The sequence below is a fragment of the Rhinatrema bivittatum genome, chromosome 10 (assembly GCF_901001135.1).
Source record: "Rhinatrema bivittatum chromosome 10, aRhiBiv1.1, whole genome shotgun sequence".
Classification (NCBI taxonomy): domain Eukaryota; kingdom Metazoa; phylum Chordata; class Amphibia; order Gymnophiona; family Rhinatrematidae; genus Rhinatrema; species Rhinatrema bivittatum.
The window spans coordinates 100,768,871-100,796,199 of record NC_042624.1 but is presented as its reverse complement, the minus strand read 5'-3'; the positions used below and the strand labels follow the sequence as shown (position 1 = coordinate 100,796,199).

General features: G+C 43.3%; 1 protein-coding gene across 1 annotated transcript in view; it reads left to right on the top strand.

The window, feature by feature from the left end:
• AK4 (adenylate kinase 4) overlaps positions 1 to 26,856 on the top strand; it is a 51,952-nt gene extending 25,096 nt beyond the window's left edge. Inside the window, exons 4-6 of the mRNA XM_029617858.1 lie at positions 9,051 to 9,223; positions 10,593 to 10,711; positions 22,788 to 26,856. Coding sequence (XP_029473718.1) covers positions 9,051 to 9,223; positions 10,593 to 10,711; positions 22,788 to 22,926 — 431 coding nt within the window. The 3' untranslated portion in view covers positions 22,927 to 26,856. The remainder of the gene's footprint in view (positions 1 to 9,050; positions 9,224 to 10,592; positions 10,712 to 22,787) is intronic.
• Positions 26,857 to 27,329: the final 473 nt, after the last annotated feature.

Genomic DNA, 27,329 nt, shown 5'->3' with positions numbered 1-27,329 from the left:
ACTTAAAATTTAAGAAATACCTGGGACAGCACCATCTCCAGGATGAGGTCCTCCTGGCCAGACTTTGCAAATCTGTTCTCTTTAGGACCTGATGAAATCCTTGAAGGCAGGGATGCACTACGCTGTGCTCCAAGGCCCACGGCCAGGCCATATGGTCTTTTGCTGCTGTCTCCTTTCTCCGTTGCTATATTTCTCTGAGCTATCTTTGTATACATTTAGTGGACAACACAAACTGCTTACTCCATGGACAGTTTTTGTTGGGTTTTTTTTGTTTTGTTTTGTTTTTTTTTAACTTGTGGAGTTTGCAACACTAATCAAAACAAAATGGTGGTGTTTTGCTTCGATTATTGCCCCTAGAAAAAAATACCCCCAGAGATTCGTGCCTGCTCTTTCCGCATGTACGTTTTCCATCAAAACATGCAGTTTTGAAAATTCAAAACTGTGTACTGCTGCCTCTCCTGACCCCAGGAGCCTCTTGGAATAAAAACAGATTACTTGAAAAAAACAAGGACCTGGTTTGTGACCCTTGAGGACCAAAGTCGTGCTCTCGTGGCAGCTCTAGCTTTCTTTTTTTTTTCAGGACTTTGGAGAACTCTTCCTCCCTTTGGCCCTGATTCCTTTTAGGTGAGAGGTAAGAAGGGAGTTCAATTTTCCCATGTCCCTTCCTGCAGGCTGGGTCACAGGCCTGCAGTGGTGAAGGAGAAGGCCACGCCTCCCTGGCCCAATTTCAGTAATCAATCTAAGCCCCCCACAAACTCACGGGCAGAAGCTTATTCACCTCCCCCCACCCCAACCCTTCTCCCCCAAGATTAAATCACCTTCATGTACTTTTTTTCCTATAACTTTTTATTTAAAGAAATACACAGACGGCCATGCCTAACCAACCAGAAGGATACAGAAATAAGCCTAACATCTAAGAGACGTGACACAGGTGAAAGAATAGCACTGAAGATATACACACTCTGTACAGGAGATAAGGGTGACAGCATCAAAATAAAAAAACCCACAAACATAATACAGCATGTACCCTCTAGTGATTTTGATTCCTCCACCTCCAATAGGGTTCCCTGCCTAACTTCTAGGTTTCAAGTTTATCCCTAAGCAAAAAAAGTTATTTTAGCCATCAATGTGATTTTAGCCAAAGAATACCAGTGCGAGGTCAAAGGGGAGCTTTCCAGAAGAAAGCAGCATGTAAACTTAATTCTGCTAACCTGGTGCCTTCCTTTCAAGGTTAACATCTTGCCAAAGTCTCGACAGACAAATTTCAGAGGCAATTCTAAAGATATCCCTGTAATGTCTTCTTACCCCATGTACCTCCTGCCAAAAAAGTTGTACTTCCCTACAGTGCTACCACATATGTATATAGGCTCCTATTACCTCACAACCTCTCCACCAAAGTGGGCTGGATGCACGGAACTTGGAAAACTGGGTACCTATAGAGCCTATGGAGTAGTGTGTATGATAATTCTTGGCTTTAGTTAGATCGATATCTTAGCAATCAAAGCCCACATATCCTACCAGTTGTTAGAGTCCAAGTTCACCTGGAGGTCCTGATTCCAGTGCTCAGTGACAGACTCATGTTGGCATTCCCATCCCTAAAAGCCAGATAGTGTTAGATTTTTTTTTTTATACCCTTGGAGGCTGGATTAGGTTGTATTGAAAGTTTTTCAATTAAGTTCCTCAGCTGCAGATACAGATGACGAGTGTGAGCTGTTGTTTTAAATTGAGTCCTTAGTTCTTCGAAAGAACAAAAAAGGCGAACCCTGGCAAATCTGATTGAAAAAACAGAGACTGCTATTATACCATATTTCCATGTCTGGGGGAAAAGTGTCCAGGAAAAACTGAACATTCATAAATTGGGGGGGGGGGGGGGGGGTGTTAATAGGAGAAAAGGACTCATTCATCCTCTCCAGACATTTGCCGGTCTGCCTCTGTAACAAAGGGCTGGCCAACTCACCCCAGAATGCCGTGAAATCCGACGGCAGCAAGGATGCCACCACGACTCTCCTGCCAGGCCCACCTGTGCCATCTTTAGGTGCATGCGCGAGCCACCATGCTAGGTATCGAGCCCACGCTGGAAAAGCTGTCACCCTCTGATGTTGGCACAGGCTGGGTATTTAAACTTAGCCTGTGCTTCCAGCCGGCACCTCAACAACAGGTCCTCCTGCTCTGCAGTGCATGTCGCTACTTCTCGTGTTCCTGGATCCTGCCTGTGCCTCCAGTCCCCCCCCCCCCCTTCTTCCGTGCCTTGGGGCTGATCCTGCTTTGCCTTGTTTTCCCCTTCTCTTGCCCATTCCTACTCTTGATCCTTGCCATGCTCTCTCTTGCTTCTTCCATATCCTTGGTACCCTTGGCTCTCACTTCCCTTGAACTGATCTCTTGTGCTTGACCTCTGCCTGGTATCCATCTCTGCTTGAACGGCCCCCCCCCCTCCCCCCTGCCTAGACCACCTCCTGGAACTTGACATTGCTCGCTCAGACCCTTGCCCTTCCCTAGGACTTCCTTCGCTCTTTGGGACCTTCTCTAAAAGTCTTGCTGGCCCCTGAACCCAAGGGCTCAACCTGCGAGGGGAAAAAGTTGTATGGGTGCAGACATGACCAACTCCCTCCCCTGAGCACATGTGTCTGACAGTGTGGGCTAGGCTGAGTCAAGCACGCCTCAGTCCAAGGGGTCACCGATCGTGACAGCCTCCATATCTTAAGGGTGTGTGTGATAATAAAATGTAACCTACCGATTCCAATCAGTGGAACTTTGTTATATAAAATTTGAAAGATATCCACAAAGTTGTGCAAAAAATGTGTTTGGGATATTGCAAGGAATCTGCTGAAATAAAGGAGATACCAATGTGTATCTTTTGAAGGTTTTTTTTTTCCTGCTGCTGCTTCTGCAACCTATGAACTCATTTACTTCCACCAGTAGCAGGACCAACTGTGGTAAGTCCACAATGCTGTTATGTTTGACAGCTAACAGGACTGCCCTTCGAGCTGTTGCACCCCCCGCTGACCATGCCGCCATTACCGTATGCTGCAGACTGCCACCAGGCCGCTCCTTTCCCTTAGATATGAGCGGATTACTGTAGGCCCCCAAAGCAGGAAACAATGAGCGGCGCCTCCTGATGACGTCGGCCCAAGCGGGCTACTTAAGCAAGGGACCTGCAACATTACCTCAACTCGGCAAAGGTCTCCTACCTCGAGGCAGTGCGTGTTGCTTCTGAATTCTTGGTTGTTCCTCTGTTCCTGTACTCAAGCCTAGCCTTGCCCAACCTGCCTCTTCCCTTGTCTCCTGTGTGTTTTTGTCTGTCCTGAGCCTGATCTCCTGGACCTGATCTGTTGCACTGGACCTGACTATGCTTACCTGCCGCCTGCATCTGACCTCTTGCATTGTATCCTATCTATTCATGCCTGCCACCTGCCCCAATCATTGGCCTGCGCCTCATCTCTCCAGTCTGCTGCCTGTCCTAACTCCACCGTGCCTGACTCTTGTTCACTCCATCACTCTAGGGACCCATCTAAGTCCTGCCATCCACTAAAACCCAAGGGCCCAACTTGTGGGGGGAGGTGGCTGGTATAGGCGAAACTCCAGTCTTGTCCTGCATCAGGGTGCATTCGCCAGCTGTTGGTGTAGGCCTCATAGGCTCACCAATGAGGCTGCATCACCTATGCCACAGCAACAAGGGCTCACTTTCACACAGCTCATCACAAGTTTGCTAAGGCCATGAGCTTGGTGGACTTGTCCCAGGCTTCTGCAATTGCCAGGTTAGCTCACCAGCTGCAATAGCAGCAAGACTAACTGAATGAGATGGCTACTTATCTTCAGGGTATGGCTGTATAGGTGAAGCTCCAGTCTGTTCCGCATCGGAGTGGGTTCACCAACTGTTAGCGTAGGCCTTGAAGTTCACCGCTGAGGCTGTGTTAACTACACCACAGGAACAAGAGCTCACTCACACTGCTCATCACAACTGCATAGGTCCTGACACTCAACCCTAAGCAGTGGTCAGCTAGTCATCACAGAACCTGTTGCTAAGCACCTCCTTATCTGCCAGTACCCGCATACACCTCTTACTCCTGGGAGCATTCTGTGCTACTGCGGAATGCAGAATTTGCACAGAATTCCTCCTTCGCACAGATTTCCTCCCTCACCGCAGTTCCCGCAGATTTCAGCGCCGTCGTGCAGATCCTCCCTCGCCGGAAATGGCTAAAAAAGAACCTGAAGCATGCCGCACAGGGACAGCAGCCAATCCGGGACAGCGACGTCAGGTGGCGCACAGAGAGTGGGGGCATCGCATCGCAGCACGGCACTGGCGGCTCGAGGAACAAGCAGCAAGGAGGAGAAGAGGGTGAGAGAGAAGGGAGGGGGAAAGAGAAAGGGAGAAGAGGAGGAGAAGAGGGAGAGATAAGGAAGGGGAAAAAGGAGGAGGAGAAGAGGGAGGGAGAGAGAGAAGGGAGGGGAAGTCAGGCGGTGCACGGAGAATGGGGGCATCGCAGCATGGCACCAGCGGCTTGAGGTAAGCAAGCAAGAAGAGGGAGGGAGAGAGAGAAGGGAGGGGAGAGAGAGAGAGAGAGAGAGAGAGAAGGGGGGAGGGGGAAAGAGATGGGCTAAAGAAGAGGCCCTGGCCCTGTGAGTGTATGTTTGAGCCCTTGTGTTTGTTGTGAGCCAGTGGGTAGGTGTCTACCTGGGGGGGGGGGAGAGAGATGTATGTGGGGAGACAGAACATGTGTGTGACAGATGGCATGAGAGAGAAAGCATATGTCTGATATCATGTAAGAGACAGTGAGCAGGGATACTCAGGTGGAGAGGTTAGCAACAACTGCAGCAGTCCCTGCCAGCTTGACTCATCTGCCAGTAGCAGCAATTGACTCATTTGCCAGCAGTGTCAAGTTGCCAGGGACTGGATTGCACTGAAATGCAGAAGAATTTGCAAAAAATATTGTTTTATTTTGAAAAATAAATGTGCAGAATTTTACAGAATTCAGAAAGTGTGCGCAGAATTTTCAATTTTTTGTTGTAGAATTTTCAGTTTTTTTGCGCAGAATCCCCCCAGGAGCAACCTCTATCTTTTTAGCTTCACTGGACTTATTGAACTGCTGCCAGTCTTGTAGTCCTGGATCCAGCTTCATATGCTATTACCACCATCTAGCATTTTCCTACCCCTAACCCTACCTCACAAACTATCTGCCATTGATGTCCCCAGCACCATATCTCCACAGTATGGAGTCTGGCTCTTATCTTGCACCTGCTCCTCCCCAGAATGCATCCTGGCTCTCTGCCCAACCTGTACCAGAGCTACAACTCTGCAACCTACACAAGGGTGAGCCTACTCTTGATCCCTAGTTGACTTTTGCTTAGGGTTGATCAGCTTAAGGGTAGAGGAGGCCTCTGTCTTTGTGGCCTAGGCCACCCAAAATTTGGGCACTCTGCAGTCACCCACTTCTACAACTGGAGGATTCACTACAGATATCACAGCTGGCGGTCCTTGGGGGGAAGGACTTTATCCAGTGCTGTGGGCTAGGATTCATATAAGTAGAATAGGAAACCTTGTGTGGTGTTTGGCATATGGTCTTCTTGGCACCACCATGTCGTCTTTTTCTGGATTTCACACAAGCGCAGAAGACACCTCTGTTTCTTTCAGATGATTGCCCCCCACATAAATTCAGGCTGTTGTTCTGGCTGGTTATTGAGGTTTTAAGGAGAAACTCCACTTCATTCAGAATTTGAACCACATTCTAGAAAGGGATGAAATCCCTTAGGTCGATTTAATTTGACCTTGTAAAGAAAATGCATTATTATTGACAATAACTCACTTGCCTGCATTGTCTTTGTCTCAAGGAGCTTATAATTCCCTAGACCAAGAGCTCCTGTATTTGTGCAGAATATAAATAAGTTTGGGTAGAGGGAGGGCAAGTGACCTGCTCTAGGTCATAGGAGGAGTGTATACAGGGGGCTAAAACAGACTTTTCAGCTCTGTTCTAAACATGGCTTTAGAATGTATTTCTAGGTGTTAGGAGATTTAAAGGTAGACAAGCTGAGGGATTATACAAACAATTAACTTTTAAAGAAGCAAGAACTGTGCTTAGTTTTAAATAATTTTCCGTTCCCATGTGCAAAATTCAAACAAGCAATCCTGTTCTACTTTCTTTCATGTATTTTTGGTCTGACAGTTTCCTCCCGCTGCTTTAGGCTTCTGGCTCAGTCTGAGTTGACCTCTGCTGGGCACAGCATCACGAACCTAAATTCACAATTATTTGCGGTACTTCCCATGTATTCATAACCCACCCCTTAGCTCAAGCAGTATAGTGACAATCCTTGACCAGGAACCCCAAAGCATGAATCCCTCTGAAACCTGACGTGCATGTGTCCAGCCAGTGGGTGTCCTCACTGAGTAATGGTTGGAACTCCCAGCTGGGGGCTGTGAACAGTGGCCCTGTGGCATCTCCAGCCCCAGCTGGCATGAGGAGTAAAAACCCGGCACCAGAATTTCCAGCTCTGCTCTATTCTAAGCAATTATTGAGGATGAAGGAGAGTTTGCTGCCATTTTATGACAATGTATAAATATAATACAAAAATTGATGCATGTAGACTACTGTAATTCCCAGGGCTCATGCAGGTTGCAAGAAAGAGTAATATTTTAGCACTTGACTAAGAACGAATTGGAGACCATATTCTTTTAATTGGAAGCAACTCTTGGTAAAATTTAGAGGTTACATTGGGTTACAGTGAATCCTTCACATTTTTTGAGAGATTGTATAAGGAGTTATATACAGGATGCTGTACATTATAAAGCATCTGGGGGATAGCCGAGTAACTATCTTAACCTGGAGGCATATAACACTACTTTACTATAAACAACAATCACAACGTAGCATGTAGACTGCTTACCTTGTACTTCCACCAATATCTTACCACAGAGTGAATTCAGGAGTTGCCTTCTAGAGACACAGGGCCTCCTGTTCCCAGCTGCGCTTCACCTCTTGTCCTGCCTACAGAGCTCTCTTCCTCCATGGGTTTCAAGGTGGCCCAGGCATTTAGACTGGTCCTACATAGGTTAAGGAGGGGTAGTAGGGCCACTCCTTTTACAGCATCATTTTAACAAGGAGAGTTTGGGAAATTTGCATTAAAATCAAGAAGTGAAAAATACTGAGTTTATTGGACTGTAGGTACAATGTGGTATAAGCAGAGCCTCTGGTTTCCTGCAGCAGATTTTTTAAGATTCTGTTGCAAAAGTTATCAAAATCCGTGGCAGATTTTTAAAAATTGTGGCAATTATGTTGCAAATTTGCATAATTTTGCATAAAGATTCACATCTGTCTATTTTACAGTCATTTTTAAATTGAAACTATTCCTAGTTTTGTTTTTTAACAATTTGTATGATATATACAAATTTAAAAAAAAAAGTACCAAGTACAAAAGTCAACTTATCAAGACCTATGTTAAACTTTTTAAAACTGTGAAATGTCACTTTTGTTTTAAAATAGTGCAGCCATACTTTTTATATTTTTAGAGAAATTCCTTGTCATTTTTCCGAGTAATGAGCTTCTGTATGCTAAAACTGCCCTCAGCATCAGCAGTTTGTCAGGCAGTTAATTGCACAGAAAGATAGGTGCAAATATACTGGACCTTTGACAACAGATACCAAAAGGGCTTGAATTAATGCCATTTGAAATTTGTCAGCAGTACTATCAGTTATCAAGTCTTCTATGAATTAAAAGTAATGCCTTCTCTGCCAGCTGTGCGACATTAGCAGTTGCAGACTTCCAAAACACATCCAGATCTTTGTGCATGGTGTATGATTGACCACATGTGTGCAAGTGCAAGGACCTTTGTATTAAGATGAAATTCTTCTACAGAAATATCATTCCATTCAGGAATTATATCAAAATCATCTTTGGTTTGATAAGGGTTTAAGAGATCTTAGAGGTATCAAACATTCTTACTTGCTTGCTCTACAACTTTACCTCCTTCCCTTCACTTCCCACAAGAGGAAGAGGTGGGTGAACAACAGAAGAAGACTGTTTATAAGGGGAGGGGTTGGAGCAGAGAGAGAGAGAGCTGAGACTGAAGGCAGGCACTTTGCAGATTTCTTCAAAAGATTGGATGAAGAAGTGTGAAAGCTTTCAGGATTGTCGATTCTGTGGCAGACTGTAACTGATGCGGCAACAAGCTAATTATGCATTTTTTTCCCATGGCCGCATAATCATGGGAGGCTAGAGACACGGATAAGCATTAAACCTAATAAAACTGCATAGTGTTTGTTTTCTTTAGCTACCTGTGTTTATTCAAGTGCACGAGCTGATTTATGAATGCTATGACAGTGTATTTGCTTAATGGAGTTGTTCAGCTTCCTGGCAGCTGAGGGATGGTTACCGCCAAAGGCAGTTATGCAATCATTATGGCACTAAATAAAATGGAACTTTATTTTGCATGCACCACTTCTAATTTGTGTTCACATGGAGTGCTTGTGTGCATAAGCTGCATTTCTTACTATAACCTTCTCTTTCCTGTGTGCCTTGGTCATTGCTTCATTTTGGAACCTGTTCTTGAACTGCCTACCACTACGTTGATGGTCAGCATTAGAACACAGTGGGCCTTCCTTCAGACATTTGGCATCTTTTTTTTTTTCCTTTTCCTTTCCTATAGTTCTCTACTCTCTTGCAGCTGGTCGAGGCAGTGCAACAGGAAGAGTTTTGAGCCCCCTCTGGAACCCCGGCTCCCATTCACGCTGATGTTGGTCATGGCTTGACACTTGCAGTCTGGTCCCAGGCCTGTGAACGTGGCCTCTACACACTTCCCAGAAACAACTAATGGGGAGAGAAGGTGCATAGTCTGGGAAATGAACCCTGGCTTGCTTGGATGGCATCATGGAATACCGCTCTGGGATCACTAGGCTGATATTTTCCATTATAGGCTTTATGATGAATGTAGATTGCTGCAAATTTTAGTATGAAGCAGTTTGAGTTTTGTAGCTGCTTAAAAATATTGATTTTAAATTTTAAATAATTATTTGATATTTAAAGAAACCTGACTTTCTGGCTCCTATATTTTTCCATCTTTAGGCTTTCCTAGAACATTAGGTCAAGCAGAAGCACTTGACAAAATCTGTGAACTGGATCTAGTGATCAGCTTAAACATTCCTTTTGAGACACTCAAAGATCGTCTGAATACCCGCTGGATTCACCCACCTAGTGGAAGAGTCTATAATCTGGAATTCAACCCACCTCATGTGCATGTAAGAAGAACTTCCAAAGTTACAGCCAGTGCTTCTATAAAAGGGCAGCTCCTTCAGTGGGGGATGTGGTTATTACATGTACAGTGGATGAGCTGTTGGAACCTCCCTATATGTGCCATGGGGGAAACTCACACTGCAAAACAATTTTGACAGACGTCACAATGCGAGTGCTTTATTATTGTGAAATCCTTAGGTGCTTTAGCACTGCTTATAAAATCTGTGTCTTGCTCCTCTTATTGTGTAAGAGTGTTACTACTTACAGAATGAATGTGCATAATAAGGCTTATACAACAAGAGGTCCTTGGTGAAAAGTGTTAAAAGTAATAGTAATGTGAAAGCTAAATGATTAGATGAAACTAGAATTCATTACAAGATACAGGCAACCAAATACACTCAGAAACCTATCGCCTTTGACCCTTTAAGATTCCTAGACATACAGTTTGCGATTTAGATTTTAGCTATTTTTTTTTTCTGTAATTTAAAAGAAAAGAAAAAGGCACTTGGCAGGATTACAGGGGCACATTTTTCAGGTTCCCACTTTGTATCCACAGGCCTGCAAGGTGATTTTCAAAGGGAAACCATTCCCCGCCCCACTTCCCTGTGAAGTTTCCCTTTTTTGAAAATACACCTGCAAGGTCCATGGCTACAGCACTGCCTACGGACTTCATGCCTGCTGCTATTTGTGTGAAGCGGGGCTATGGAGAAAGGAATATGCGGAGGTTTGAAAAATCAAATCTCCATGAATGGTTTCACTCTTGCGCCTTCCTCCCAGCCCCAGGGATGCTTTTTTCCCCCTGTGGGTGAATGTACACAGGCTGTGAAACCTGAGGCTGGGCAATTTTCAAAACCCTGTTTAATGCGCATGAAAGGGCTTAGCTGAAACACATCTCCCCCCCACTAAAAATGACCCTCATGGTGAAATTTCCACGAAGCTTATTGTCTCATTTTACACAGGATTCTCATGGTGCCTATGTAATGTCATTTTTTTTTTTTAAATATATGTTTGGATTTGATGATAAAAACAAGTGCTTGTAGCCACATTACTTGTAACTGCCCCCAGAGCTAGTGACTTGCAGGTCAAAAAGCCGTTAGTGATGCCAACTGTCCAAACCAAATCAAAGCTGGAATTTGTAAGCAAATTGGGGTTCGCATGGGCATTTGTAAGCCAGGCCCCACCGATCGGAAGGTCAGATGATCTGGGCTTGGAGGGGGGGGGGGGAGCACAGACAAGGGGAGGGATTTATATGGTCTTGGTCATCCCATAAATAGTTAGGTAACTTTAATATGAGATGTGTAAGGACAGTACAGCGGTGTGTGTGTGTGTTACATGACTGCCAAAATCATTGGGTTTCTCTGTGTGCGCTTTTAGGGCATTGATGACATTACCGGTGAACCACTCGTTCAACGCGAAGATGACAAACCCGATGCTCTGGCTGCCAGACTTAGGCAATATAAAGATGTTGCAAAGCCAGTAATGGAACTATACAAGTAGGTTATGACCCTTTTCAATATTTTTTTCCTTAACTCCAGAGGTGGATACGTTTAAAGAATACAAAATACAATTTAGTGAAAAATCAGTGAATGCCCTTCCACTCTTATTTATAAAGTTCGACCCAGAACTAGCTGGAGCTGAACTTTAGAAACATTGCCTCCTGACGTCTTGGGAGATGGATTTTTAAGTAGTAAAAAAGAAAAAATTTCATGCAGGTGTGTGTTGGGACACACGGTACACACAAAAGATTTAAAACTTGTGAGTAGTAACACCAGTCGTCAGGGCTTCAATCCTAGTTACTATAGAGTCGCAGATCTCTCATTAAATAGTCATAAGTCAGTTACCTTAAAGTGCCCAAAAAGAATTCTCTTAAGTAAATCTTCCAAAGTTGTTAATTTAATCTCTTTGTTTATAATAATAGTTTATACATATGGCACATAAAGGAGGCAATTATCTATTCATGGGCTATACAGGGAGCCGTGCTAGCAGGGAAATCTGTTAGTGCAGGTATTTTAGCACCTAGTCCAGGGCAGGAGTTAAGTGAAAGTGCCTGTCTGGAGGCCCTTTTACTCCATTGCTGACATTAATTCTCATTAGATTTGTGGAGCTACTTTAAACTCCATTCATTTCCTGAATAGTTTTCTGATCCCAGGTTGTGTATTCATTTAACATTTTCCTCGCTGGGCGCCCAGGGCTTGCTGATCACCATAGTTCATATTGCTTTGGCGGCTTTTGGTCCTGGCAATGATGAGGCCCCGGGTGGGGTCTGTATTTGGCCGTAGCCCCTGGAGATTATCACTCCATCTGTCCCAGATCCTGCTCTTTCCTGGTGGGGCTGAGCCATGCTGAGCAGTCTCGGCACGGAGAAAGCTGCATGGACACTAATACCAGCAATGGAGCAAAAGGGCCGGTAGGAGCTGAAACAATTTATTTTAAAAAAAGTAGTAACTTAAGTCATTAGAAATGATCTGCAACATTTCTCCATTAGTGCTTATTTTAGTGCCTGTTTTCCCCCACTCCTGTGGCTTTCTGCATTGGAATTTTATGTGGGTATTGGTGCATGTATTTGGTCGTTCAATGTAATGATCACAATGGTTTACAAAAAAATTCATAACTAGAATCAGCAAATAATGAAAGGTTAGAGGTATTATTAATAAACAGGCATTAACATAAACTGAAATGTTCCAATACATATTAACTAAAGATGTAGGCCATATGGTGTGAATTATAAAGATAAATGAAAATAAATGTACGTATTAGTCTGTAGTTTGGGTTTTTACAATCTCTCATTAAATTTGTTCCTCATGCATAGATCATTCTCTCTTGTCTTATTGTAGATCTCTATTTTATATTTTAAGTTTAGGTTGTATGCATTTTTGAATAGCCATGTTTTTAGCTCACATTTAAATCTTTCTATCTGGTATCAAACATATCATCTCAGGTAGGGAGTTCCAAAGTTTTGGACCTGCTATGGAAAACACACGATCCTCTTACATGCGTCAGGTGTGTACTCCAAATTGTGGGGACAGTCAGTAGACCTTTACTTTGAGATCTTAGTGTTTGCTGCAGCGTGTACGGTTGTAATGTCATACCTATCGTGTGTGTTACTTGAATGGATGATTTTAAATATTAATGTTACTAGTACTTTAGAATAGATTCGGGATTGTACTGGGAGCCAGTGTAGTGAAATCAGCAAGGGAGTGATGTGATCAAATATCCTAGTTCCTAACAAAAGTCTTGCTGAGGCATTTTGTAGTTCTTGTAATGGTTTTAAGAGGCATATGGGAAGTCCGAGAAATAAGGAGTTACAGTATACCATACTGTGTCAGACCAAGGGTCCATCAAGCCCAGCATCCTGTGTCCAACAGTGGCCAATCCAAGTCACAAGTACCCAGCAAGCACCCAAACATCCTCCATTTTATTTTCCATTCCCTTCCTAATAATTCCTAACATTGTTTGCTTTTTATGACCATCACAGCACAATGAGCCAATGATTTCAATGTATTATGCACTATGACACCTAGATCTCTTTCCTGGGTGTTAGCTCCTAAGATGGAACCCAATATTTAACATGCATCACCTTCCACTTGTCCACATTAAATTTCATCTGCCATTTGGAAGCCTAATGTTCCAGTCTCACAAGGACCTCCTGCAATTTATCACAATCCACTTGAGATTTTACTACTCTGCGCATAACAGAAAATTATGCCAACATGATCACTTTACTCGTCATACCTCTGCCCAGATCATTTATAAATATATAAACCTGATACTTCACGCATATCCAGCATAGCTCTCTGCTTCAACGGCAGGGGAGAAAGACCGATACTTCACGCATATCCAGCATAACTCTCTGCTTCAACGGAAGGGGGAATGAAAAAAAGTGGATCTATATACAGAGAACAACCAACAAGGAATGAATAAGTCTGGGTAAACAAATAAGCATGGGTGTAGCTTGCTTATTGCGGCGGTTACTACCCCTAACTAATTAAGCTAGATATTTCACTTAGATGCAGTTCCAACACTGCTCTCTACATTAATGGTGGGGGTAGAAGGGAAATAGAACCAAAAGGTTACTAAGAGCCAAGAGAAACACATAAGTATGAGAAAAAAAAAGTGCGAACCTTGCTGGGCAGACTGGATGGGCCATTTGGTCTTCTTCTACTTCATTTCTATGTTTAAAAGCACCAGTCCAAGTACAGATCCCTGAGGCACTTCACTGTTTACCTTTTTCCCCCCACTGTGAAAACAGACCATTTAATCCTACTCTTTGTTTCTTAGCTTTCAACTAGTCCTCAATGCACAAAAGGACTTCACTCCTAAACTCTAACGTAAGCTAGAGAAGTAGAAAAATTTCCAGGCCCAAAGAAGAGTGTAAATTATAAAAAGTAAATAGGGTTCAGCTGTTGAAGCATGGTTTTCAATGGCCAAACTGTAAGAAAGAACTGACCCAAATCCTCATGCAGAATGAGCCCCTGCATATCAGATCTGTCAGAGACAGTAGCCAAGGCTGGCCATCAGAAGACTTTGGACATCGCCGTACCATGGTCTTCAAGCCCAATCCGGAGCCACTAAAAAGACTGTTGGTTTGACTTGCAATCTTCTGTATCAGGCTGCCTATCAAGGCCAAAGCAGGAACACATACAGCAGGGTGCCATGTGGCCAGTTCTGAACAAAAGCGTCTATGCCAGTCACTTTTGGGTCTCTCCTGTGACTGAAGAAACATGGAACTTTCATGTTGTTGAAGGTCGCCAACTGGTTTAGATCTGGTAGGCCCTAGCAGTCCACTAGGAGCTGAAAGGCCTTGTCCGCCAGCTCCATTCTCCTGGGTCAAAGCTTCTCCTGCTGAGGTAATCAACTCAGATATTGTCTTTTCCGGCAACATGAGAGGCGGATATGCTTAGGAGATGCTGCTTCGCCTATACCATGAGTGTATCTATCTCCTCTGACACCTCTTAGTTCCACCTTGATTGATTGATGTAAGCCACTGTTGTCACATTGTCGGACATTATTTGGACCACCTGATCCTCTAGCTGCCTGGCGAGCTGCAGGCACGCTAACTGAACTGCTCGTGCCTCCAGTCTGTTGCTCTACTGCCATGCCACTGCATTCTAGTGCCCTTGCACCACCAACTCCCGACAGTGAGCCCCACAGCCTCAGGGCTCACATCTGTCATGAGTACCAACCAATCTGGCGTCATCAGGGAAATTCCCTTCCGAGATGGTCTGCGTGTAGCCACCGGTTCAACTGGGATTTCACCTCTAACAGAAGGAGCAGCCTCACTGCAAAGTTCTGCGACTGTGGACTCCATTGAGAAAGCAAGGCGTACTGAAAATGGCGCATATGTGCCCTCGCCCAGGGAGCCACTTCTAATGTAGCAGCTATCAATCCCAGACCTGTAGATAAGTCCATACGGTCGGACAAACAGAGTTCTGCAGTGATCGTACTCTCAGCATCAGAGAGTGGATCTGAGACTCCAGCAGAAACACTCTTGACCCTGTCTTGTATCAAATCGAACCCCGAGGAACTCCAGGGTCTGAGATGGCTGCAAATTGCTCTTGGCCAGATTTATCACCCAGCCTAGCTCCTGTAGCAAGGAAACCACCCTGCGGGAAATGCAAAGACTCTCTTCCAGTGTCTTGGCTCGAATCAACCAGTCATTCAGATAGGGGTGAGGCAAAGGCCCGCCGCTACCACTGCCATGACCTTGGAAAAAGTCCTGGGTGCTGTGGCTAGTCTGAAAGGCAAGGCCTGAAACTGGTAATGACGATCCAGGATGGCAAATCTGAGGAACAGCTGATGTTTCTGCCAGATGAGAATATGCAGATACTCTTTCCATCAGATCCAAAGATGTGAGGTACTACCCTGCTTCAAGCGCCATTATGTCAGAGTGCACCGTGACTCGTAGATGTCTGATGCCCTTGAGATCTAGTATGGGCTGAAACGACCCTTCCTTCTTGGGCATGACAAAATAAATGGAATATTGGCCCGTATTTCACTGTGATTCGGGAACGAGGATCACCACTTTCAGAATCAACAGCCATTGTAATGTCGCTTCCACTTCTACTTGCTTCTGGAGGAGAGAGTTACATGAAGCGATCATGAAGGCATCTGGAGGAATGCAAAAAGATTCTAGAGCAGTGGTTCTCAACCCTGTCCTGGGGACCCCCCCAGCCAGTCGGGTTTTCATGATATCCACATTGAATATGCATGAGATAAAATTTGCATACACTGCCTCCATAACATGCAAATTTTCTCTCATGCATATTCATTGTGGATATCATGAAAACCCGACTGGCTGGAGGGGGGGGGTCCCCAGGACAGGGTTGAGAACCACTGTTCTAGAGCATAGCTGTTCTGAACCACTGAGAACCCATTGATCCGAAGTAATGTGGGCCCATCTGTGATAAGAGCAGGGTAGATGGCCACCTATCTCCTGTACCACCACATGCGCCCAGAAACCTTCAATGGGAAGACCAAGGGGCTCCGCCTCTGGAGCCCGGATCCTTTCAAGGACCTCAGGGCGAAAGGACTGAGATCTGTGGAAGGGATGGGGTCTCTGGGAAGAATCTCCCCATAAGGCCAAAAACGCTGGTAGTCTTGAGAGCAGCCATTCAATACCTGAGAATTCTGGGAAACTGCTTTTTATCCTCCAGCAAACGTGGGGGACCTGGGTCTCTTCCCATTTACTGGCCATTTTTTCTAATTCACTGCCAAACAAAAATGAGCCTTTGAAAGGCAGCTTAGTCTGTATGCACAAGATGTGCATCCAGAAGGAAGAACGTCCAACTGCATGCACAAACGAGAATGGGAGCACAGCCGGATATGCAAGCGAGCGCTGACTGTCTACAGCAAAAGAGCGCATGAAAGTACCCCGCGGCCTACCGGGTGCCAAAATGGGAGAAGCCTGGAAGCAGGGTCTAGCCAAACGACTGCTCAACTTGCAGTGCCTGAACTCTCTCCTCACAGAACTCCCCAGAGACATGAGTGGGACAGCCAAATGCAGAGGAAACAGACCCTTCTCCTGCCGTCTTCCTGTCGCTGACTTTTTTTTTTTTTTTTTTTTTTACAGTTAAACGTTTACCTGAGCTCAGCTCTCCCTGGCTGAGAGTAGTAACAGGTCCTGGTTATGGGGGGAGGGGTGTGTGTGTGTGTGTGCATATGGGAGAGAGAGCTTAAAGCCTTCACTGTCAAGCCTTACTCGGCCTGCAACAGCTAATTGGAATTTAGATCAGTGTCAATCAAGGCTACCAGACTGAGGCAGGGACTGCTCAGTATCACCTCAGGAGGCAAGCAGCGCTACATTAACATCTGCTTTCCAACTTTTTTTTTTCCCCCACTCACAGGCAATCACCTGAAGGGAAATGCATGTCCACCATCTGCTGGAGATGGAGAATACTGGTGGGCTGATAACAGGGTGGAACTATATAGTCGTGATGTCAGCTTTTGCTCCGTCTCCATCTGCTTGCAGAGATGCATAACCCATTCATTGGTATTGACCTACCCAAATGCTAAAGGAAGGTGTATTTTAACAATGTCTATGCCTATTGCACACTCTTAATCTTTGTAGCTGCATCTTTCAGTGGTTTTTTTTAACTATTTTTCTCATTTTATCAAAGTTCCCCTTTTGAAAGTTTAGTGCTAGAGTTATGGATTTACTTACTGTTCCCCTTCCAGTCATTAATTCAAATTTGATCATATGATGATCACTATTGCCAAGCAGCCCCCACCTCAGTTACCTCTCTCACCAAGTCCTGCACACCACTGAGAATTAGGTCTAAAATTGATCCCTCTATCACCGGTTCCTGAACCAGTTGCTCCATAAAACTGTCATTTATTCCATACAGGAACTTTATCTCTCTAGCAGGTCCTGATGTTACACTTAGTTAATATTCGTCAATGGTTTAAGGTTGCCTACATGAGTAAGGAACTTAGTAACTAAAATGGCATTCTATCCAAAATGTTTTAGTTTAAGCTGCTGGTCTCTGGGCTTGCCCATTGCCAGTAGTGGCTCACATGCTAGTAGTTCCTGACCGCTGCTGTCAGATGGTAAAAATAGATTGCCTTTATCTTTAATAACTTTCTTCTCTTTACACTGTACAGATAAATCATTCCCTTTATTTGCCTTTTCTTGTATATTGCACTGTTTTTGTGATAAGCTTGCTTTGGATTGGTGAACTGTGTATTCTGAAAGGATTGCTTGCACAGGCAGATGAGTTATTAAAAACATTTTATTGCCTTCTCTGGATTTCTCAGCATATGCTAATGCAAATGGAATCAGAGCACTGAATAGATTAGTCTTATCCTACCATAATCCTCCAGTTCATAGTATTTTGTAAATGGACATATGTTAATGGTGACTCAGTGTCATCTTATGATTTGTAGAATCTTTTTTTTTATTTTCAAATGGTTAGGTATACTCTGCTATCATTTATTTCCCAGACAACTCTATTGTAGCACCTGGAAAAGTGGATAGGAGACTTTGGAGCTGAATCTATCAAGGCTGCTTCATTGATTGAACAGAAGTTGCTCTTGGTGCCTGCCACTGATAGGGTTGCCAGCTGGCTCCAGAGTTTCAGGGCAGGTTGTTTAATCCTGGTTTTATTCCATTTCATGCAAACATTCATAGCTTTACTTTTCTAAGGAACTGCAATAGGGAAATCAGAACTGCAATTCCCTGCATGTGATGGGGACAAACCTAGAATGGATCATTCTGTCCTGAAAATCTGAAGCCAGTTGGCAACCCTAGCCACTGACCATTCACTGTTAAGTCCCTATGTACCAGCTTTGTGACTTGTTTGGATCCCAATAGCCAAAGAAATAGACACATTTGTTCCTTAAATCACTGTAGCAGCCCTTATTTGGACTTAGTACCATGCATTTATTACATCAACAGATCTTTCAATAGTGCAGGCTTCTTTATACATTTAGGATCCTAAAAGGTAGGTAGCAAAGAGAACATGGTGAGATGACTAGTGCTGGACACCTAACTTAGGAGCTTAAATTTAGGCACCTGAGTTCAGCCGCAAATTCTAAATTTTGGTGTCTAAAGGGAACTTACACAGGCTGTTGAAAATTGGGCTAAGTTACCAAATGTGTATTATAAGAGGCATTGTGGAGATTTATACTAGTGTTTTATAAACTCTGTGGTGGGAGCTTCAGAATTCATAAAATACTACATATTTCTACCCCCCACAATTCATAGAGAGAGAGAGAGAGAGAGAGAGAGAGAGAGAGAGAGAGATAGATAGAGATAGATATATCTAGAGAGAGAGAGAGAAACACATATGGGTAGATTTTAAAAAAGAGCGCGATCGCGTACTTTTGTTCGCGCACCAGGTGCAAACAAAAGTACGCTGGATTTTATAAGCTACTTGCGTAGCTTATAAAATCTGGGATCGGTGCGCGCAAGGCTGCCGATTTTGGGCAGCCTGCGTGCGCCGAGCCGCGCAGCCTGCCTCCGTTCCCTCCGAGGCCGCTCCGAAATCGGAGCGGCCTCGGAGGGAACTTTCTTTCATCCTCCCCTCACCTTCCCCTCCCTTCCCCTATCTAACCCACCCCCCGGCCCTATCTAAACCCCCCCCCCTACCTTTATCCATGGATTTACGCCTACCGGAGGCAGATGTAAATCTGCGCGCGCCAGCGGGCTGCTGGCGCGCCAAGACCAGACCCAGAGGCTGTTCCGGAGGGCGCCGCCACGCCCCCGGGCTGGCGCCACGCCCCCGGGCCCGCCCCCCAAACGCCGCGTCATTTGGCGACACCCCCGACATGCCCCTTTTTAAAAGCCCTGGGACTTATGCGCGTCCCGGGGCTCTGCGCGCGCCGGCGGCCTATGCAAAATAGGCCGCCGGCGCGCGAGGGCCCTGCTCGTGTAAATCCGGCCGGATTTACACGGGCATGGCATTTAAAATCCGCCCGAGTCTCTCTCTCCCCCTTTTATAAGATTGTGCATGTAGATTTTATGCACATAACACTGAGTTATAGGTGGAGGCGTGTATTTTATAGAGACTGTGCGTACTCTGTTTCTGAAAATATTTGTGTGTACTTGTGATCACTAGTTTGCCCAGATGCACAAGACTGGAAATGTATGAGCATATACTACTTACAAAATAGCAACTTATGGTGTACTTCCCCCTAAACTGACAGGTTTGTTTTTCCTTTTACACCCGTACTTTGATGTTTTCCAAACTAGCACATACAAGTATACACTCTACTTACTTGTGTAGATGTTGATTTTATGTGGAAATCTTTTGAAAATTAGACACCTAAATTCTCTTTGGGGTTGAACCATCCAGTGGTTCAGCATCTTGAGTGGACTCATTCCTTTCTTACCATCTTCCCCCCTCTCCCCTACCTCCTCATTGCTCTTCTCCATTCTACTTTTCATCCTCCTCCAGTAGCTTCTCTATAACCTGGCAGCACTGTCTACAAGTGGCTTTGATGGGCAAGCTTTTGCCTGGCGTTTCCTAGGATATGTTGTGAGTGTTGCTTGTTTAAAATACCATGTGGTTTTATTTGTACCTGGCAATACAGATTTTTTTGCATGTTAAAGTAGGTTATCACCTGATAATCTGGTAAAAATGAACATGATTTTACATCTCATTAGCTTAGTATATAATACGATATCAGCTGTGTTTTTTCATTCAATAATTTTGGTAAGTTGCCTTCAATAACCTCCCAGAATTGTCACACTTTAGGACATCTACCCTCTGTCTATTTTCACAGCAAAAAAAAAAAGTGACAAATGTCAAAACATTTTCTTTAATTATGTTGGTATTCCAGATATACTGTGAATACTCTTTTTTTTTTTTTCCAAGTTGACAATAAAAATTACTACAAATTAGTGTAGGCACCACATCAATCAAATACTGTACTCTTGTTATCAGCTAAAGAAAAGTATCCTGAACTTATCTTTTAGAGTGAAATGATAAGAGGATTTCAATAACTTGCTTTGAAAAAGCATACAGCATATTTTATACAAACAAAACACTTTTGAAAAATATAAAAAGAAAAATTGATACTGGTGAAGGAAAGACAGATTATTAAAGATGATCCCGTAAGCAGTTTAAGCAAGGAGCAGAGATGCCCAAAAAAACCACGGGGTGGTATGAAGGTCTATAATAATCATACCCTGTACACAGGTGAAGGGTTCTTGCTTTGAAAATTGAAATGTTTGAAATAATTAAATATTTGATTGTTGACGTGGTATTCCAGATATAACATTTTGGAGCTCCAGAGAGGTAGAGAGAAGAAACTCTACAGTCTTGAGATTTATTTTTCTTGTTAACATTAGAAATGTGTTGTCTTTTGAAATGAAAAAGGAAGTTAACAAAATATCCTATTTCATTAAATTTTGAAAACAAAAGAAAAACTACCAAAATTTGAGTTCATTTTTCCTTTTTCAAAATGCAGCCACCAGCCCTGCCCCCCACCCCCACGGAAAAAATTCAAACATCCATGTTGCCCAAATAAAACTCCTATCCCTCTTACCCTGTCTGTGGAGCTTAGCTGTCCATATGGGGCAGGCACAGACGCCAGGTGCCCCTGCCTCAGTATTTAAAAGTGAGACCAACCGGCTCTGTGTCTTTTGGACAGCTAAGATCCATGGATGGGGTTAGATGGGTCTGGGGGAACCTTCATTTTTAAAGTTTTGGTGATGCCAATGCTGGGTTGAGGCAGCAGGGAAAGAGGGAACATAGCCATTTCCCCTTCCTTTTGTTTTATATAGTTTTGACTACTACTCAATGTTAGGTCAATTTTTAAAATGCTTGACATAACTTTTTATCTCCCTAAGAACAACCCTGCTTCCCTATAGAAAAGAAAAAGGAATTCTAAGTGTCGGGGGTGTTGAGGACACATGAAGCGTGTGAACCAGAGGTCACGGGGTGCCCTACTGGGGCAGAAAGTTTGAAAGAAAGTAGAGGGGACAGTCGGAGGCATCCTACAGGAAATGGAACCTTTAATTGTAGAACATAAAATTAGGATTTGCTTTAAAAAAAAAAACAAAACAGCTTTTCAAAATTCAAACAACTACCGCTGAAGGATTTCAATTGTATTTGTCTTTCATTCCCTTAGAGTAGAGGATGGGGTTGCTTAACATAAGTAAATGATGGCAGAAAAAGACCCAATAGACCATTCATTCTCCGCTCTGTGCAGGTTACCCCCCTACCTTCTGATTTCTAATTATTACTTTATTATGCTATATTGAAATATTATATTATGCTGTATCTTATTCTTCTTCTAATTTAACCCATTTTGGGTCTAGGCCAACTGGCACCCCATACAAAAACTGAAATCGGTGCTCCCTCTCTGCACCAGTGAAGAATCCCAGCTTCACTATGCCACTGCCTGCAACCTCGCTCTTGCCTTCCATTCCTACTTCCTATTTTTGTATACCCCTTACATCCCTCTTACCTTCTTGTCCCTGTGTACCGCCCCCCTTCCATTCTTTCATCCTCCTCTCCTCGCTCTTACCTTCCATTCCTGCCCTGGCAGCAAGGAAGCAAGGCTGGGGGCCCACCAGTTCTAAATGCGGAGGAGGTTTATGCAGCAGGCATAATTATTTAGAAGGGCCAGGGGCCCTATTGCTCCTCTCTTGAAGGCAGAGGGTGGGGGAGCAGCAGCACTGCACCCGCATGGGCTGCAGGGGAAGAAGGGGCAGCACTTGGAAGTAACTTTTCTTCATCCCATGGATGGGGAATAGAGGGCAGAGGGAAGTAGCAGCCCTTCTTGTATCCCACAGGCCCTATCAGTCGAGCGACTGTGCTGGTTCTTCAGGCCAGTGGCTGCATGAGGTGATCACACAGATTGCATACCCCACAAGCTGGGTCTGTTTAGACCCCCTTTTTTTGGGGGGGGGGGGGGAGGAAGGTGGTATATAAAGCACGGCAGTAAATACAGCACCAGCTAAAAAGTCTGAGATTACTGTGAGAAGCTGTCTGTTGTCATAGGGAGTAGCTGTGGAAATCTGCAACCTACTGTCTGCTAGGGTAACTCTCTAGAGTTGGTCAACACCATGGCGACTTGGTATCTGTATTTCACGGTTCATGGAGGGGGAGATTTGAAGAGCAGCTGCTCCGATTAACTTATACTTAACACTGTAGCTGCTTTTAGTGCGGCACATGGCTGTATTCAGGACTGTTTCCTAGGTGCAAAAAGATCATTCACAACTGGCAGTTAATACCTTCTCCAAGACAAAACGGGAGTGGATTATTGCTATTGGAAGACCGTACTTTGTGTACGTTTTTGAACTTTTATGCCTCTGAACAATTAAGGTCATTCAAATTGAGCCTCTCCCCTGAAATGCTTTCCTGTGTTCAACCAATCATATTGGGGGGAAATGAAACCATGTTCTGCTTAGATATCCTTTCCGACCGGATTTACTTGTTTTGCCTCAGATACAAAATGATAGAAAAGCCTTAATAAAGCTGGCCCTTAATCACTTACAAGCTAAGGGCCTAATGATTTACTAAAGCTTTTCTCCCATTCTGTGTCTATTGGAAAAATGCTTAGTAAAAATCAGGTCCCAAGTCAGGAATGTTTCATCCTTGTACTGTCTGTGCTGTTTTTCAGAAATCGAGGTATCCTGCACACGTATTCTGGGACAGAGACAAACAAAATCTGGCCTTACATTTATACACAGCTGAGCACCAAAATTCCTCCTATTCATTCAGAAGATGCTGGCCAAGCAGTGCGTGCTGGGGAGAACTAGGCCATGCGTTCATTTGTTGGCATTAATGTATTATATTGTGGGTCTGTGCATAAACTAAATGCTATTAATTTTTTTTTTTTTTAAGCAATTGATTTGTCATGAAAAAAAGAATCCTCTCTTTCTAAAAGGATCAAATCTATTTTTGAAGACAGTATTTTAATTCCTTGCTTTCAGGGTAAAGTTATTTCTGCATCTGCTTTATTACTTTCAAGTACTGTTGTAGGTATATAGTTCAGATGTGTATCAATTAAAATCCCTGCTGTCTCTAGAGACTTGTCCATATGCACTCTAGCACACCGTGGCTTTGAAATAATACTTCCGCTGTCTCGTTTGTTCCCTTGGAAAAGTGAAACTGTGATTGGAGAGTTTTACCTCTGTGGAGCTACTGAGTCACATGGGAGATATTTGCTTTAGACATTCCTGAGATGTCTCAATTCCAAATTACAACATGAGCAAAAAGAATCCATGTGAGTGAATGTGAAGTATCAAGCTTGTTAGACGAATGGAAAAAAAAAATTAAACACAAAAGACGGCAGAGACTGTTTGCTGCTTCCCGTAGCATTGAATCGTGCACTACAACTTTTTTTTTTTTTTTTTTTTTTTTTTAAGAAATGGCCATCTCTGCTCTGGAATAAAATATTGCGGCCATGTGTATTAATATTGACACTTCTGTTTTTATTGCTCACTGTAAACAAATGAGCCCCAGAAGGCGAGTGATGTGTAATAGAGGCTCTATTATGTGCTGGCCTAATTTAGTAGACCACTGAGGGAATAAAATTAACTGCTGGAATGCAAAGCTCAGGAGTTCTGACATGCAGATGTCACCTCCTGAAAAATAACATCTTGGTACTGATTCATTTTTACTGTATGGCAACTGAATTTGTGAAAATAGATGTTTACCTAGTAAACTGAGCAGATAAGGGAGTGTTGTAGAATGGTTGCACATGGATAACATGTTTTTGTTTTTTTAAATACAAAATGACATCACTTGGAAAAATGTTTTAAACATGAAATGGTGTTAGACTTGCCTTTAATATATTATTTTTAAGCTTTTAGCAGATGTATGAATCTCCATGTATTAGGAGATGATGGGATTTCTGTGCAACAAAGGGAGAAACTGGTCATAGTGTACAGGCTGCTCTCCTTAGGGGGCAAAGCTGGCTGAGCTTATTACATTGTTGAGAAATTGCCTGTGAAGTCTAGCAGTGCTGCTAGGTGAATGGTGGTGGTATTTTGCTAAATTATATATTTTCCAGTTTCTCAGCAGGTGCAGCCAGCAGCAGTAATGCTATTTCATGAAAACTCTGCAGTGGGAAAAACACCTTTTCTTAGAAAATGTGGATACTTATTAATTACCTCCTACATCTTTTCTGTGGACACAAGACAACCTAAAGCCAGCCCCGCTTCACTGCTATTCCCCGAGCTGTCTCAGAAGTGACCAAAATTGGTCCTTTTTATTGCTGATCCTGAGATATCCTAGAGATGGCTTTTGCTTGCTAAAATAAAGATGCCAAATCAAGTCCATATTTATGGACTCATTTGGTTCATAAACGTTTTTATCTGCGCCATTTTGAAGACAGATTCCTACCTTTCCCAACTGTTTATTGGAAAAGCACTGGCAGTATTACTTTTACCTACAGAAATATTAATGTTTCAAAGTCAAAAGGCTACAAGAGAATCTGCCCAGCAAGGCTCCTATTAGACCTTTTTCCATCCTTACTCATCTTCTGTCAAACAGCCCTGCTGTGGTTCAGACAATCATAAAGAATAGTGGGTAAGCGGGTTAAAAGATCCAGTGGATGAACATACTTAATCTTTGGAGATTGCAGGATATGCTGGGCCCTGTGTACTCAGAATTTTGTGTCTGTTTTCTTTTGATCTGTTGCATTTTTGCCTTACACTACGCCATTAGATTTCCATCTCATATATGCAGTGGGAAAGTAGTTTTAAATAAAAATAATTAAACTGGGACTACTCTAAACTCTTCAGCTTGCCTTCAGTGGGATCACTTGTTGTATGTGACTGTATAATTCTATGGCCCTCAAGGCAAAGTACAACTGCTTGAACAGTACAGTAGTGCTCAAATCGCTCCTTGGGTCCCTGTTAACCAGTTGGGTTTTCAGGATATCCCTAATACATATGCATAGGATGTATTAACATACACTGGAGGCATTGCATTAAGAATATCCTGAAAATCCAACTGGCTGGGGGAGCAGGTGAAGGGTGGCCTGTGGACTGGAATAGAGCACAAGGGATTCACATTCAGCCAGGACAGTGGTTCTCAATCCTATCCAAGGGACACATCTAACAGATCTGGTTTACAGGACACCCATAATGAATATGCATGACAAATTTTCATATACCAGATCTCCAATGTATGCAAATCTCTCATGTACATTTGTGTTTATCCTGAAAACCAGACTAAGTAGGTCTTCTCCAGGGCAGTGGTAAGAACCAGGATATTTTTATGTTGCTAAAGGGGTAATTTTTAAAAGGGATTTAAATGCGTAAAAACATACAGGCCGATGCAATACACTGCACGTAAAAAAAAAAAAAGTGTGTCCAAACTGGGTGCCAGGTTTTTTTTTTTTTTGGTTTTTTTTTTTTAACACATGCGCACATCCAGCTCTCCTGGGCACCTGATGCAATATGTAAATGAGCTGCCACACTAAAACAGATGTGCTAGGGATAAATTGTGTGCCTCTAGCGTGTACTTGGCATCAGGAGCCCAGAAGTGGCTGTGTGCAGGTTACCAAAATGGACGCTCAATTTCCAAGAGTCTGATTTATCTCGCAGCAGCAAATTTACCAGCACAATATATATGGTCTGCAGCGTGTGCATTGTGCGCCCAGAAATGGTTTTTTCTCGCCAGAAAGCTGCTTTCTGTAGGTTCCTCCTACTTTAACAATCCTAGGTAGGAGGAACCATAGAAAAGCATTTTTTGTTTTTAAGTAGACCCCTTGTTGCGGGACGAGCGTAAAATTTGAAGAGTTAAAAAGTGTGCCTCGAGCGCACGGCAATTTTTTGCCAATAGCCTCATCTAAATGGTATTTACATATGATGAGCGCTATTACTTACGCCTTTGTTTGGACACAGGTTTTGGGAGATGCTGATCCCCTTATTATTACATTCGGGGTTATGGACGCGCGTTTTGTACGCACTTTATTGCACCGTCCTCACTGCGTAGCATTTTTCAAAAACCCCTTTACGCACTTAAAGTGCACTTATGTGCGTAATACCCAGTTTTAAGCACAGAAATCTTTTTAAAAATTACCCCCTTAATATTTAATTCACCAAAACTGACTGCATGCTTCTCTCCTGACAGGAGTTTGAACATCATAGCCCTTCTGGCAGTATTTAAACCAGCCTCTAGCAGGTCCTGGGAAATCTGTCTTCTTAAATAGTGTAAATGGAAAAAGAATGCTCTGTCTGGTCACCTCTGGACCAGGGGTAGGCTACTCTGGACCTTGAGAGCTTCAAACAGGGTTTTGCTTTGGGATATTCACAATGAATAGTCTTCAGGTGTATTTGCATACTAATCAATCTCAGAATCGTGCTAACTTGCATAGCTATGCCTGGAAAACCAGAGCTGTTTGTAAGTTGGAAGGATTGCAGTTGGCAACCTCTGTCCTGGGCCTCTCTTTGTCAGGAAAAAAAAAAATTCTACTGATTAATGTGGATAATTTAAGTCTACCAGCATGTAGCTAATCTGTTCCCAGTATTTATCCAATAAATCACAGCTTACTGGCTGAAAAAAAAAATATATACAAATTATATATTTATTAATAGTTCAATCTAATTAAATATTTTAAAAGTAAATGTTTTAGAATTTCAACAAAACCTGTTCTCATGTCTGTGTGCTTTACTGTAATGTTACATTAAGGTATGGGCAAGAGCTGTAAATAAAGTGTGATTTCTGAAGTTTTTCAATATTAGTAATCTTGATCTGTATTTAAAGCAATCCAGCTAGCCAGATAAGTCTTATCTTGGTAATTTACATGGGATATTCAGCAGAATGGCTATGATCCTGAATATCCCTGTATTTGGTGCTACTTAGCCAGGTAAGTTAAATCAGATAAATTAGACCTGCCATAGAGCAGGTCTAACTTAGCTGGTTAAGTATGAATATCACTACTTATCTGGCTAAGTTATCAGTATAAGTAGTGCCGTACTGATCTACCCACCCACCCACAATTTATCTGGCTAGCTACTTTTCCGACTAAGTGGTGACCCCTGAACATAGGCTGATATTCATCAGCCACCATTTAAACCAGGTAAATCCAACTTATTTGGCTAAGTATTGTTTGGGTATTGGGCTCCTTAGGCATCCATCTTAAAATGGAAAGCCTAGAACTGCATTTATGAGGCTTTATTCAAAACGGAAAACTTGTGAACTGTTCACC